The sequence below is a fragment of the Atractosteus spatula genome, chromosome 11 (assembly GCF_055471065.1).
Source record: "Atractosteus spatula isolate fAtrSpa1 chromosome 11, fAtrSpa1.hap1, whole genome shotgun sequence".
Classification (NCBI taxonomy): domain Eukaryota; kingdom Metazoa; phylum Chordata; class Actinopteri; order Semionotiformes; family Lepisosteidae; genus Atractosteus; species Atractosteus spatula.
In genome coordinates, this window is record NC_142716.1 from 34,783,794 (window position 1) to 34,799,958 (window position 16,165).

Consider the following 16,165-nt stretch of genomic DNA (forward strand, 5'->3'; position numbering starts at 1 on the left):
AAGACAAGGAGGAAATTAGAAAGAAAGAATTAGAATTCAGAGTTCGAAACACAAGACTATAAAATGAGAAAATAAATCCACACAGCATGTTTTGGCTAGACCTGGATGTATACAGAAGAGTTCAGAGGCACGGGAATGTTGTCTGCGTATTACAGCTGCATTGTAGCTGAATGTTTTAAACTTTATCTTTTCACTAAACACTTTTTGCCTCTGCCATTTTAAGGATATTATTTTTCATTTAGCTTGGTTCTAAAAAGAAGGATTTGAGAATTAAAACCATCCCAGTGGCACTAATTAAATAAACAATTTGAGTTGTTCTATTGTCAATACTGTGGGCATGTGCTGTGAATATATGTTTTACAGCACACTACAGTTACTATGGGAATCGGATTAAATGAGCACAAGTCAGGCTAAAAGTGCATGCTTAAAAAATAAGTAGACCTTACTGTGCTGATCCATGTGTTTCTAATACACAGGCATAATCGCCACCAGGGAGGACATCTGAAAGCTTTCTTTTCTTAGAATGGATAACAGTAACAGTGAGCAGCCGGCTGAAACTAACACGGAAGATCTGATCCTGAACAGCTGAGAGAAAAATAGTGTCTTGTACAAGTCTTACAAAAGTACACCTCCTTCCAGTGACGATACCAATTCCACACAGATTGGAGGAGTTTCTGAGTTTATTGAGTTTAACTGTAGTTTGGTTGAGAACCCTTATGGTTCTATGGGACACAGGCTTTATTAAACATATTTCTACTGCATTTGTATCACCAATACATAAATCGTATTGAAGTAAAATTATGTTCTTGAATTATAGTGCCCAGCAAAAGTACAATATTTACCACCTTCCAGTGATGCTCAATTTTGTTGAAATACATAAACAAAAAGTATAACATTAACTAAAGTATTCAACCCCTTAGCTGTGGTAAACCCAAATTAATTCTGGAGTACAAAATTTATCACACAGATGAATGGCCTCTGTCTGTGTGCAATAATAGTGGTTCACAGGATTTCAGAATAAATACACCGTCCTTGGGAGAAAATGTCTTGGAAAGACTGAGCTGCGAAGATCAAGGAGCTTTCAATGCATCAGGGATACAGTTGAAAATCAAACAGGGGAATGTTCAGGAGAATGCTCAAAGACTATCCCTTTAAGCAAGGTGAAGTTGATCATTAAGAAATGGAAGGTGTGCCACCCCAACATTCCATAGGTTAGGCAGTTTCTCCAGATTGAGAAGCTAGTCAAGGAGGAAAATGGTTGGAGATGCTACAGTGAGTCAACATCAACTTTGATAGCACTATAGAGCGATGAGGGATCAAAATATTTGTGAGTTAACAATGTTCTCATCACCTCACAAAGCAGACCAGTAAAAGCACAGGAGGAGACTTATCTCAAATTCTGCATGCAACTTGTAAACGAAACATTTAAGTAATTCTGTATTGGCACAGGATTTCGTGGTCAGACTAAAAAAACATTGGAACTTTTTGGTCTAATGTAAAGCGTTGACTCCATCCCTAATGTCAATGCGAGTGGCACCATTCTGTTATGGCACAGTCAATGTCCTGACTTGAATCCAATAGGATATATACAGTATGGCAAAACTTTGCTGTCCATCAACAATCCCAAACCAACTTACCGGGTTTGCTGCTGTAACTGCTGCAAAAGATGCTTCCACCAAGTTTTTTCTCAGGGAGGTGAGTACTTACATAATTAGTATATTTTAGTTTTTGGATTTTTCTTTTCTGACATTCAATTTCTTTTATGAAAATGTTCTGCATGCAAGTTTGGCTTAAAGAGACTTTCAAGGTGGGTATACACCATTTGAAATTCTACAAAATGGGACATTATAGGAAGGAGGTAAATACTTTTGCAAGGCACTGTATAATTTGTACGGTATGTATAAAACACCCAAACAGACAGGTGTTTAGTTAAATATATACGTTGCCTGTTTTACACCATTCGGTATAGGTCTCATTTTACAAGGTGCGATTTAGTTAAAATTATAGAATTCTCCTAATGCTAATTAAAGTTGGTTTTAATTGCAGTGAACGTGTCGTGACAACCCTGTCACGCCCTCTACAGATAGAGGGCGCTCCTACTCTGTCCTGTCCCTAGTTTCTGGTGCTTGTCCTTCCAGTGTGTCTCTGTCTGGGGCTATATATTTCCGGGTCACGCTTTCCTCCTCGCTCAGAATTGAGGTTCGGATGTCCTGAGACCCGCCTAGCACCAGGTCGCCCCATGTCCGTGGCCTGAGGGCATAGGTCTTTTATACAACATTTCCTGAGAAGCTGAGCCCGGGCTAACCCCTGTCCCGCCGCTATGCATAGGGTCTTTTTTCGCTCTCCTGCCATTCCACGGTTTGTCCCTTCCGCCATCAGTGACAAACTCGTGTGGCTGCGTCTCGGCTTCTCACCTGTCTGCGCAGGGTGCGGCTGGCGGTCTGTGAGCGGTGTGGAGGCGGAATACGGGGGATGCTCTTGGTGATGGAGTGAGTATGGGGGCTGATGGGACGGAAGAGGTCTGTCGGTACAGCTAGGTGACAGGCGCTACTTTCAACAGGCTGTGACTGCACAGAGGTGATGGAGCCTGGGGATAAGACAGGGAGAGAAAACAGTAAATTTCAGCATTCGTTTCACAACTTTCATCCCTAATGGGAGGGTTTGCGTGCATCTCCCCACCCTTACTAACAGAATATATTTGACACTGGCGGGCATTACTGTGTGATTTTGAACCTGCCAGCCCCCAGTCTCACTCAGTTACTTGTCTGTGGTACCTTGAAAAAAAGGTTCCTGTCTGTAGGATGCAATCATTTTATATACCATTTTCATGACATCATCTTAAGGAACATTAATATAAAACACGAAAAAGCAGAAACAAGTTACTCATTAATGCGCATAATTTAATATAATAAAAAAACACGTTTAGTTCTCAATGAATTAGAGTGGTGTTTTAAGGCACTGGTAGGCACAACATCTGTTGTTATATTGGGGTGGAGAACAGCGAATCGATGGAAAATTCTAGATTCTGCTAGAAGCAGGCTGAGAAAACGTTAGACAATGAACTCTGATGAGTTTTCAAAGATTTTAGAAGCTTTTATAAGGAAATCAGACATCCAGTATCTCCCTGTGTTAAACATTTGAAACTAATAGAACTCTGGGCAAACGAGGAAAGCAGAATCCCTGCTAAAATTGAAGGTAACAGGAATGAAAAACACAAGGTGCACCATGAGAGAAACATGTACAGCAATGCAAGAAAAAATATACAACAAAGAGAGAAGATAGGGTACAGAAATAAAAAGGGCACGCATTACCTGACTGGCCCTTCTGAGGCGATACTTTCTGAGGGGAAGAGGAGTCCCCAGAGTGCTGAGGCAGGAACATGTAGCTGTCATTGGGCAGGGAGTGTGTCCGGCCTACTGCAGGCTTCCTCACACACAGCAGGTTCTCAGCTAGCTGAACAATGGGCTCCCTCTGTGTCTCCAAGAGCTGGGTCTGAGGATGGAGAAACAATGTGAGCTCCTGAGAATGGAACACTAGACAGGACACTGCAGAGCACACACAAGCCATGGTGGTACTGTATACACAGGCTAGCATGAAAGAGAACAGATTGGCACAACACTGACGCTGACCATGTAGACACTATCTCATCGAATACTTTTGTTTAGTTCCTGAAGCATTAAAAAATACTGTGATCTCTGGAAGAATTTGGAAGAGTTCAAGCCCTGAGAAGATATAAATTGAAGCAACTTTGTTAATCCAGCTGAAAAGTCTCATTCAGAGTTTTTTTTACTATAACACAGAAAGTATTGTGCATCAGCAAGCGGTTTTTGACAACTACTACAACAAACAAATAAACAAAAAGGCAATGTGACCAGAGAAATGCTTTTAACATTTAAACCCTAGATATGGACAGTTGCCAATGAAAAATAATATCATATTACTAAATAATTTATGTGGAACTAACATTCTGATATTTTATTTTTCTGTATTTTAAAAACTCATTTTTTCCCGAATTATACTTTCACATTCATAAATGGCGAGTGAGTGCGATTGGAATATATGGATTAAAAAGTGAAATCCAGAACAAACACTTGGAAATGTCCTGTAGTTAGAAGGTAACATGATGTACTCTCTGTCTCTAAGTCATTTACCTAAATGGGCATGAGTTCTGTATAAGCTGAATTTTTAAAGTATGATTAAAAGGTAATGATTTTTTTGTGAATATAGTTTTAATGAAAGAGAAGCAATTTTACAGTGACTCTCCAGCCTTCCTGTAGAATCAAAGACCAGAATCTCAGCCAGGAAACTAAATGGCTGGGGCCACAGAAAAACACAGCAAGGATCAGCACTGTAAACCACACAAGAAAGAGCAGACACTGAGAAATGAGAACAAAGTCGCCAAAGCAGAAAAAAAGCGGGAATAGGCCCAGACATGTTTGAAAAGAGGCAAAGTCTGGAAAAGTGGGAGATGGACGCACTAATCTACCGTACACACACCAGGCCACAGAGGTGGGATGTGTACATACAGGAGAAAGAGAGAAGAGGTGTGGATGGTTATATCCTGGGCTTACAAACACACTAGCCAGCCCTGGACATGTAAGGCCCTGGCACTCATCTTGTACAGTATGTACCAGAACGGGTTGGGGGCTTGAAGGGTTGTCCTTCAGTGTTTTCAAACGATATGGGTGTTTTTATAACAGTATACAGTAGTAGCTCTAGGTGGTCAATTAAGCCCAAGGTAATTTTTGAATTTTAATACAGAAGTGAATTTTGGATTGATGCACTAACATTAAATTTATGTTCTGCACATTTAATGGATTGAGCCTTCTCTATCTTGGTAAAATCCATATCTCAACTCTGCTACCCCATTCTCCACAATCTCTCTGAACTTTGAGTCATTTAAAACGACAAGCAGGACAGGTGTGTTTGAAAGCTTAGGGGTATGTGACTGCAAAGAAGAGCTGGTTCTACTGTAAGTACATTGCCATCCTGGCTGGTTAGTAAGAGAGTGTTAATATCATCAGGCATAGAGTCGTCCGTCAGAGCTAAGGACCAGGATTTCTCCGATGTCAGAGACAGAGCCTCCATCTCAGCTAGAGGGATCTAAACAGGAAGATACAAGCCAAGTGAAAATCAGCTTTCAGGAAAGTGCAGAGGACACAGGGACATATTCACAACAGCCCTGGCAGGATCACTCAAATACAGCTTAAAGTGATATACCCCAGAAGGCTGACCTGGCAATCAGAAATCCAGTACGAAGAACTGCTACCATATTTTAATTGTAGGATGGATTACTCACCATATTCACAAAGAACAATGTGCATTCACAACAGTAAAGATAAAGAAATTGATTAATCAGCACAATGCTTATTAGAGTAGAGTAAATTCCTTTCCCATTCACCAAAAACTGTCTACACATGATTGTAAAGCTGCAATAAACTGAGTAAATAAAAAAATAGAAATATATATGATTTGGGTTAACTAGAAAATATAACTGAGAAACCATGTGACACAATAAATGACCATTGTATATCTGGAAAATTACTATTTATGATATACTGGAAAGGCTGTTGAAAGAAAGGATCTAGATGCTTTAAAAGATGCCCTCAATTTTTAAATAAGCAGATTATTTTAAATTATAATAAAAGCCAAAGGCTTGGGTTCTATGGGATCATGAGCCCATATATCAAATGCTAAAATAGTTTTCCTACAGTTTCCTCTACTTTTCTCTTTGCCATTATCATTTTTTTCATAGCTTGTTTTTTCATTACTTGTCTTTGCACAGTTTGTCTTTTCAAGGAAGCTGAGAACACAGTAAAATGTCCTTCCTTCATAATTTGTTTGAAAATCATGAAAGTTGATGGATGTCAAGGCGCTGCTGAAGTATTTTTTTCTGCCTAAAAATTGCACATGCTAGGAACAGTCTGTTCAACTGATGTCAAAAACTTTGATTGCAGTTTAATTTAAAAGAGAATGGTTTAAGGTCCCTGTTTCAAAGGCAAGACAGGTGTTTTTAAAGGTTTAAAATGAATGTTATTCTTATTATGGACCTATAATAAAAATACTTCAACAGGAGTTTGGAGCAAACTTTCTATTCACATTGCTGCAGCTGATACTATGTCTTCCTTCAAGAAATGGTTGGACATAATCTTTGAATAAATAAACTATCAAGCAACTAAATAAGCCTCATAAGCCGAACAAACTCCTTTTTGCAACTTTTCAATGCAAGTGTTCTGTAATTTTCAGGTTCCTTATAATTATTATTAAAATGCTTATTTTTTATATTTTCCTTTAAAATTAAACTTAATGTAATTGGTGCATTTTGGCCATCATCAATCTAATTAAAATATTTTTATTAAAACCTTTTTTTTGTACGTGGTGCTTAAATTATATTTAAATGTCAGGGGTAATAGAAAAAAGACAAAGCACAGGATGATGGCTATGATTGGGGATGGGGTTACAGTGAGTTAGAAATAAGGGTTCAATTAAACTTGGGGGGGGGTTAGTATTTCTACCTTGCTTACCACTGTGCCTCCATATTTGTTATTTTTTGTGTTTTGTTCTTTCCTTTGTGTCTTAGAATGTAATTCCATGCAATATAGAACTCTGCTGGCTGTGGTGGGCCAGTGATCTCTCTGGAGCTCTGTTTGGTGGAACAAAGTCAGGTCTGGGACAGGGAACACTGTCCCACTGTTGTGAGAATGAATTCTAATACAGTCATCACTGGTCAGGAATGGACATAAGTTTCAGGTTTTTCCAGTATTTCTAGGATACAGACCTTCAGCCTCTTAATCACAAACTCTCTTAACCCCAGTGCAGAAAGTTCATGTGTCTTGCCTTCCACAGTTATGCTTTCCAGTGCTTAAATAGGAGAGATAAATATGCATTGCCCCAAAATTAAAGGCATACAGATGTTTGGAAAGAGTAATAGAAAATCCCATACATCATAGTTATTTTACATGAACTAATACAAAAATCATACTATTTAAAATGAATTGTCATGTCATCCACATTCTAGGACAAATTAATCTGATATGCAATGTGTCATTTGATCCAGAATCTGAATAATGTAGCAAAAGTAAAGCTCAATAGTGAGGAGGCTAGATCACAGCGGCACTGTGACGAAGCACAAAAATGTGTAGCCTTTGACAGAATACAAAACTTATAATAGTACTATAATGGAGCTCACTATAACAAATATCGATTAAGTGTGTCTCCACCAAAACAGTTCATATTTAACCCCCCAATTTTAATAAGAGCAAAAATGAGAGAGGTAAATGCTGTTTTTTACCTTCATTAATATGGAATGGAATTTAAAGGTAAATCTGACTTATCTTACAGCTAGTCCTGCTGCAGCCAGTACTTGTCAGACAATAATTGACTATATGCTTCATTTACATGATATATAAATCACCACTTGTGCTCTTGACTGCTAATATGTGCTAGTATGCAGGCTTTACATTTTCAATTATTTTTTTTTCTAAAATTCAAAAGGTATCACACACACTTGTTATGCACTGAATGCCCTCAACAAACAAAGAGCAACCCTGTCTTGGATATTGTAAAACCGAACTACACATTTTCCTGTTAAACCTAACCTTCTCCAGGCTTTCTTCAGTTTTGTCGGACTTTTCTTTTCCGAACTGTGCTGCTACACTTATCAAGCTACCCCACTTCATGCCCCTGGTTGGGTTTACAATAGCTTCTGTTATCAGTTGTATCTCATCTTTGCGGTTCTAATGTTCTGGTAGTTGGACTCAGGCGGACAGAAGGACAAACAGGCGGACAAGTGGCAGAAGAGAAAGCAGACAAGGTCTATTGCTTATGACCTGTTTCTCGCCGGTACACTTGCTGGGAAGCGGTGGAAGGGCATAGTGGTGGTAGATGGATCCTGAGAGGTTGTCCATGAGGCTGAGCTCTCCTTCCAGGGACCCCTGGATCAGCAGGGAGACTGTGTCAAACAAAGCCCACCGCTGTGGCAGCACAGGCCAGCATGCAGAAGGACAGAGGTGGAAGAGGTGAAGCAGGGAATGAGAGAGCAAAAAAGAGTGCGGTTGGGAGAGTGGATCACAGGCCAGGAGAGGAATGACAATAAAATCAGAAGAAGTGAAGAGAGAGACAGAAGAGAGGAAAACATACTAGTAACAACAGGGAATCCTCAGACAAGTCAAAGCAGATATGTCTGTAACTTTCCTTTCATAGCTCTTCAATAAATCTAATCTTTTCAGCAAAACAGCACTGAGACTAAGTCACGTTTACAGCTATTGAAAAAAACCAACATATTTCTTCTTGGACAATAGACCTTAAAACTACGTAAAGACAAACAGAATGCCACCATCAGGTCTGAGTGACTGAATGGTCAAGTCGAAGGCAATTAAGGAGGTAACTAGTTCTGCAGATTTACCTAAGCAAGGATTCCAAAAGTTTTATACATTTCCTGTGGTACCATTATGTTCCAGTAGGGAGAGCCACAACACAACCTTTTCAGAGGCTATATAACAAGTTATAATAACATTCACAATCTTTTAAGACAAAAAGCTCCCATAAGCTAAAACAAAGAATTCATTCATTTGTAAAAGTTCATGTTTATACATGTTAGTATATTTTAGGTTTAGAACTATCATTATAGTTAGAGGGGGAGCTGGAAATAGGTTTAAAGCTAGAGACACATTCAATAAATATAAGAATATATCGAGAAAATAAATCCAAGGACTGTATCGAGTTTATATGATAAACCATTGCATGCACACTACATATGTAGACCTTGTACACCGTAATATGTGAAAATGCATTTAAAACTGAGAACATGAGCATAAACATTCTTACACAGATTGTGGGAGTTTGGAAAAAAAAATTCTTAATTATGTTTTTGAAGCTGATACCCTGGTTTCTTTCAAGAAATGGCTGGATGTGATAACTCAAGCATTCGCTAATGAGAAAGTAAATGAGCTGGATAGCCAGAAGGACCCTCTCTTGTCTGTAACGGTTCTTCTGTTCTTTACAAATCAAACTTTATAGAGGTCCAATTTCACGATCATGCTACTGAGTGTTTCTTTAGCAAATTATCTTACTATGTGGAGTAGTCACTACTAATTACTATTAATATGCAATGCAGCTATTACTATTTAATGAGTAACATAGCATACTAATTTTTAAAATAAACAATATGTAATGAACATATATATATATTTTCTAAAGAAATTATGAATGAGGAATAAATGATAAATTTGAAAAGCACCCAAAGTGTTTGTGTGCCACAGCTATGTATAACATTTTTTAAAAATAAATATATGCATATCATAGAACTGGATATCACCAGTAGAAAAAATCATTAAAGAAATTTAGATATGAATGAAGTAAAAAAAAAATACTAAAACAACAAAAGATCACAAAAGCCACCAACTAAGAGAAAGAAATTGTGAAAAAATGATCTTCTGCTGTGACATGAAAAGGGTATGGCCTGTGTAAAATGCGACTGAATCCCAGGCCAAATTTAACACAGGTTAAAAAACACAGGTGAAAAAAAATGTGTTTTAATCTATCCATCGACTTTCTAACCACATCTTTCAATTCTGGGTCGCAGGGATGCCAGAGCCTATCCTGACAGGCAATGGGCGCAAGGCAGGGTACAGCCCGGCCAGGATGCCAGTCCATCGCAGGGCTGACACACCAACACATTCACACATCCACATCTGGGGCCGATTTTCAAAGAAGCCAGTTAACCTACCACTATAACTTTATACTGTGGGAGTAAACTGGAGCACCCAATGGAAACCCATACAAACATGGGACGAAATACAAACTCCAAGCAGAGAGCAGCCCTGGTACTGGATTCAGCCTAGGACTCCAGTGCTGTGAGGCAACAATGCTAACCACTGTGCCACTGTGCTCTCCATAGTGATGAAATACCTAATAAAATAATACTTTGGAGTGAAAATAAAATGTCTCTCTATCAGTGACAATTTCAAAAACCAATATCCAAACTATATTCTGGAGCCTTTTTGTATACTACTGCACAAATCTCAAGGCTTTGGTTAACATAGAGAGCATGACCTTCTATAATGGAAAATGTCAAAATAAAACGTGATATCCTAATGATGTCATTTAACACATTAAAAGGAAATATTATAAAGGTAGTGAATCATTCTGATTATTCTCAGAAATTTATGTAAGCCTTGGTCCCCTGTCCAACCTGTTTATGTTCCTATATAGAACACTATGATTAATAGAAGAAGGCTTAATAAATTATTAATGCGATGGATAAGACAGAAGCCCTCTGAATGCAGTTTTTAACATTTGTAATGTATCAGCAGTTGATTTCACTCCAGACTTACACTTACTGTACCTACTAAGTGTATCATCACTGGAGGCTTTAGGCTTTTTCCTTAAAAGTGAGAGATTACTTCACTCAGTTCTGACACTGCTATATAAACTATAAGGAACAATATATATATATGTGAAGAGAAGCCCTCGAGAGTGACAGCTGTAGGTTTTTTCCTCTACTGAGGAGTAAAGGGACTGAGCTCAGACTTACCATGGGGGGTTCAAGGGAGAGGGGCGAGTCTACTTTGGCCTGACCTGGATCACCTGCCCCTCCTCCTGGGCTGTCAGGTCTGTCTCTGATTTCCCCAGCCACCCAAGGAAGGCCCTCCCCCAGGAGGGCGGGGCCACCGATGTTCTGCATCTCAAGTTCCAGCTCCGCCTCCATCTCCGCCTCCTCCTTGGCCTCCTTGTTGCTCTCCTCCAGGTGCTTCATGAGGACGGCGATCACCACGTTTACCAGGACAAATTGCGCCGTCAGCACGAAGGACACAAAATAGATGGGCGACACCACGGTGTTGTAGCAGGTGCCACTGTCCTGGCTGCAGTCCCGCAGAGTGTCCTGCACAGTCACAATACCGTTATTAATGATGTGCCCTGATAAGGATTTTAATAAATATTTTTTGCTTTATATGTGAAGGTAAAAATAAATCATCTGAATCTGGTTGCTTTTCAATATTAATCAAACAATTAGTCTACAATCTGTTCATGTACTACGTACTACCTTAATCTCATATTTTAGATTGCTTCAGCAACTGTCATTATCACTCTTCAGTACAATAAAACACTGCAAATATAAACAGTAAGGGCATTAGAAGCAGTTTGGTTAGTTTGAGGTTCCCTTTAGTTGCAGTTTTATTGCTGTCAGATACCGTACTTTCTACACATTACGTTGAACCCATTCATATTACAACCAAGAGCTGCTGCACACTGTTGCATGTGTTTCAGATACAGTACTTAGCACAAAAACTGTTATAACAAGTTCACTATAATGAGATAACTTGTTTATTATTTAGCTCTTATCTACACACTATTACAAATAAGTGGAGACCACACATCGGGAGTCTCTTGGGACTTTGCTCGGAGAGATAGAAATGTAGGGCTAACACCAGTAATTTGATAGACGCACTGAATATAGTACAATTTAGTGCCACATTATTCTTGGTGATGTTTGCTACGGAAAATGGCTGAAGACTATTGTTAGGGTGTGCCCCAGATATACTGACCTTCATGATGCCATTCCAGTTGTCTCCTGTGGACACACGGAAGAGAGTGAGGAACGCCATCCCAAAATTCCTGAAGGTGGCATGTCTTCCCAACCCCTCACAGGGGTGGTCTTCGTTGCACTCTGAGGGTTTAAGGTGGAGATACAGGGGAAGAATTGGGATTCGAGACCAAGAAACATCTACTGTGTATACAAAGAGAAAAGATAATGTGGTAACATATTGCAGTGAATGAGAGGGAATAATTTGTATTCCAAATTATTTCTCATTCTTTGCCATCTGTGATTTTTATATAAAGGTTGTATGAAAGCTGTGATGGCCTGGATCCTGTGATTCTGTCCAGCATGTATTCTGTCACGCACCCAGTGCTTCCTGGGATAGGCTTCTTGACACTGTGACCTTGAATTGGATAAGTGGTGATTGACAGTGATGTGATGATGGTTGTGTGAAAGTTCATATGAATATAAATTTGCTAAATTACTCTCCTTTTATGAAGTCACAGCTGTTGGGGGGTTGGTGGCTTAATCAGCTGTGGGTTTAAGCAGTGCTTAGACAGACATGTCAGACATGGCCTGTCTGACTTCTCTGTAGAGACTATGTGTCTCTCACCCAGACTGAGCAGAGACAAGAAAAATCACTTCACATCACTAAGGAAATGTTGGTGGAGAATACTCTCCCAAACTCACCCGAATGAGTATAGGCTGGCTGGGCTTTGTGCTTGTGTGTCTGTCAGAGATGCAGTGTGGCTGGTTAGTTCAGAGATGACAGCCAAAGGGCTGATGAGGTCCAAGGAAAAAAGCAGCATGGTACTGTACAGTATCTGCTGTGTGAGTGAGGTCGCTTGAAGAGAGCTTGGTTGAGTGTGGGGATGGTAGCAGCGGTGCTGCAGCCTGTGAGGCAGAAGAAAGGCAGCTGGAAGGGAACCCATGCTGGACAGGGGGGCTCTGAGAGAGAGGCAGGTAACTGCAGACTTTAGACAGCAGAGCCTGTTGGCTGCAGTTGCCAGCGATGTGGGAGGGCTAGACTGCACACTTCATGCCAGAGTGGTGGCACGGCCTGGATGGCTGAGGGGATGGACAGTCATGGGCACCGAAGAGGTGTGGGCAGCATGCTGTGTGAAAATGTACATGGTGTGTGGAAACTCCCTAAATAAATCCTGGTTGTTTGGGAAGAAAACATCTTCATTTGTAGGTGCCTCTATAAACCGGGCTAAACAATCAGTAACCATTTCAACCACATCAATTTTATCTTCTGTATTCCCTATTATAATGTCTCAATTTATGTAAAATGCAATATCACTTTATATTGATTTTTTCTGGAGTTTTCTTCATCCAGCACTTATAGCACAAAGCATTTGGCAGTAATTCCCACCCCGTGTTCACTGTAAAGCATCATCAATTAATCATGTAACGCTTTATACAATTAGCACAGTCAGAGCTCCTCTGCTTGGCTTTGAGTTTCTACCACAACAGCATGAGGTGCTCAGTCTTAATAACTGGGATATCCTCCACATGATATTAACCTACTACATACAGTATTTATGCACGTGTAATCATTTCAGCTCATACCGCAAGCTCATATATCAGTGCACAGGCTCCCTTTTGAACCTGCTTTTAATTGAAAATCTAAATATTGAATAAAGCCAAATAGGGTATCACTAGATTGTGGAACTATTTTCTGTTGTGGTTGCATTGTTTATTTGTTTCTTCCTTTGTGTGCACTGTAATGTTACTATAACTCTCACCCAGGTCACCAAACAACTCGACTCCCAGAGCAGCAAAGATGAAAAACAGCAGCATGAAGAGAAGACCCAGGTTCCCCACCTAAACAGAGAGAGACTGAATTAGAAAAAACATCCTGCCCACAACAGGGACTCTTGGGGGCTCCTTCACACAGCGATATTACTCAGTCGGATAATTTTAGCAAATACAGTATGTTGACAAAAGTCTGGATTTTCGGTTTCAGAAAGCAAGACTGAGACTGAAAGCAACATACTGTATGTTATCGTTTAAGCTTTGCTTGTCTTTGTGGTTAAGAGCTCGACATACAGATCAATCAGTCCTCTGCAAAAAATTCTGTCACATTTCTTCAGGAATCCGTCTGACATTAGAGCTTTGCAGAGCGAACGCAAGTTTACAGATCACCAAAATACAATTCACTTACAGTATAATGTTTATGTGAAAGATACCTCTTCAGCAGACAGGGTATACTTTACATTCACAATCTCTTAAATGGGAACTGCAATCTCCATTTCTCAGACTGGTTATTTAATCGCTAAATAAATTAATTGATGGTATTGCCAAATTTGACAAATTCCAAATTAAGCACAAAGTCATGCTTTTGTGAAAGTTTTTCTGAACTTTGTGAAAGTACCGTATGGTTGCCATGTTGATGCAAACCACTGGCCTTGCCATAAAGAGCCATAATTCACTAATGGTCACTGGATTAAGACGTGTATAAAGGCATCAATGCTCAACCCTCCTGCCTACTGAAGTACGGTGTGAACACACAGTTAGATCGTTAAGCCTGAATCGCTTCAACCAGATAAGTTAAATCAGGATTTGATTTGTGAAACCGGGGTAAACCTGAAGTCAGTTATCAGGTCAATTCAATAACCTGAATTAATTAAACCTGTCTTGTGAAACAGCCCCTCAGAAGCCCAAAGTACATTCTGGATTTTCTATAGCTATAATTATAGATATTCAGCTTTACTTTTCCTCATTGCATTTACTTGAAGATCGAGTCAATTTGCTTTTTAACAGTGTTTTAACACTTGTATAATGTTACAGATATAACACTAATAAATGAAACATTATTATTCAGTAAACTGAAAGCAAATTTATACTTCGAATATGTCTTTTTATGCATATAAATATTTTGTCATTAACTACCATCTGCCAGATAGTTTGTTCTTGTTCCCTGTTCTCAAGGAGTGATAGCTTACTTGAGGCAGGGCCTGTATCACAGTGTCCAGCAGTGCCCGCATTCCCACTGCCATCTTGAGTAGCTTCAACACTGCAAGGAAGACAGGCACATCGCCAAGGTTCAACATAGAGCAGAGGAAAAAACTTAACAGAGCTAGGTCAAGATCATTATAAGCCACTGATTAATGCTGGTTATGGAACTTTACACCAACCTATACCACACAAATGTCCACAAGGAAGAATTCAAGAATTCAAGAATTCAATTCCCAGCAGCTGCAGAACAGATGCTATGCTGCCTGAGCTATTTTTATTTTTTGCAGAACATGATGGAACACAATTTTAAGGGACTGTGCCATTCCTGACACAACATCACATCCTATTCAGACAAGCTGTTCCATTTTTTACTGTCAGAAAGCCTCCAGTCTCCCTTTGATCTTATATGTTATAGAACAACATTTCTATATGTTAACTCCAACAAATAGATGTTGATAAAAGGTATGAATGTAATTAAAAACTTGCTTATATTTTAACTCTAGTAAATTCTAAAATATAGGCCTGTTTGAAGAACACATTGTCGTCCATGAAATCGAAAGAGTTTATATAAATACAAACATTTGCTTTATAATTAGAAATAAGGTAATGCATCCAAGTTACATCAATTAACCCCTTGCATTTTTATTTTTTAAAACAATTTGTATATCATTATCTGAACGAAAAAAAAAACTGCTTTATCCAAAGGTGATGAAACAGTCCCAATGTACTGATTCAGCAATATTCAAAATCAGTCAGGATGCTTTTTAAAGCTGTTTCCTCAAAGAAGACCACCTTGCATGTTTTGTTCCTTACAGTCTCCTGCTGACAGCACAGAGACCGTCCCTGTCGAGAAAAATAGGTACCCACCTCTAGCAATTCGCAGGACCCTCATGATGCGGATGATCGTGGGGTTGATGGGTAGAGAGGCGTTGACCTCAATCTCCTCCAGGGTGATCCCCATGATGGACAGTAGGACAATGGCCAGGTCTAGCTGGTTCCATCTGTGGAGACAAGCCAGTCCCTCTCTTCATGACAGTCCACATATAGCAAATGTGTGGTCTAGCATGCTTATACGAGTATTTAATCTGTTTATTTTAATATGACAATACACCCCAAACATATAGTGTATATATCTGTACTGTATGTACTGTATATAGTATGCAAAGGAACAAGTAAAGGTTTATTCCAGGCTGAAAAGAGAAGAAAAGAAACACAATGTTTCGGCTGTGGAGCCTTCTTCGGCTGTGTGCGTTCCAGACCCATGGTGCTATCTGCTCGTTTGGATCTTCTCTCTGTGTTTTCATGGGTTTCTCCCACAGTCCAAAAACAAGCTTGGTACGTTGTTTGGCTTTTGGGAAAATTTGTCTTAGATATGAGTGTGTATGTGTCTGGCTTTGTGTCTGCCCTTTAATGGACTGGTGTCTCCTTGCCTTGTGCCTGTTGCTAGTCAAGATAGGTTCTGGCTCTCCCACAACCCTGAACTGGAAGAAGTGGTTAGAAAATGCACGTATGAACAATGCTTACCTGTCCTTAAAAAAACGCCGGAAGCCAAAGGCTACCAGCTTAAAAACAGACTCCAGGACGAAGATTATAGTGAAGATGTAGTTACAGATTTTCAGAGCTTCATCTAGCACCTGGTGAGAAAGAACAGTCCTTGGTTGATTA

General features: G+C 39.5%; 1 protein-coding gene across 1 annotated transcript in view; it reads right to left on the reverse strand.

Annotated features, from left to right (window-relative positions):
• Positions 1-16,165, reverse strand: part of cacna1g (calcium voltage-gated channel subunit alpha1 G) — a 210,905-nt gene that overhangs the window by 5,660 nt on the left and 189,080 nt on the right. The window contains exons 26-34 of the mRNA XM_088927056.1: positions 16,025-16,134; positions 15,368-15,501; positions 14,488-14,558; positions 13,288-13,366; positions 11,547-11,668; positions 10,535-10,882; positions 7,830-7,934; positions 3,312-3,492; positions 2,415-2,587 (exon numbers count right to left, since the gene is read on the reverse strand). Of these exons, the coding sequence (XP_088783182.1) occupies positions 2,415-2,587; positions 3,312-3,492; positions 7,830-7,934; positions 10,535-10,882; positions 11,547-11,668; positions 13,288-13,366; positions 14,488-14,558; positions 15,368-15,501; positions 16,025-16,134 (1,323 nt within the window). The remainder of the gene's footprint in view (positions 1-2,414; positions 2,588-3,311; positions 3,493-7,829; positions 7,935-10,534; positions 10,883-11,546; positions 11,669-13,287; positions 13,367-14,487; positions 14,559-15,367; positions 15,502-16,024; positions 16,135-16,165) is intronic.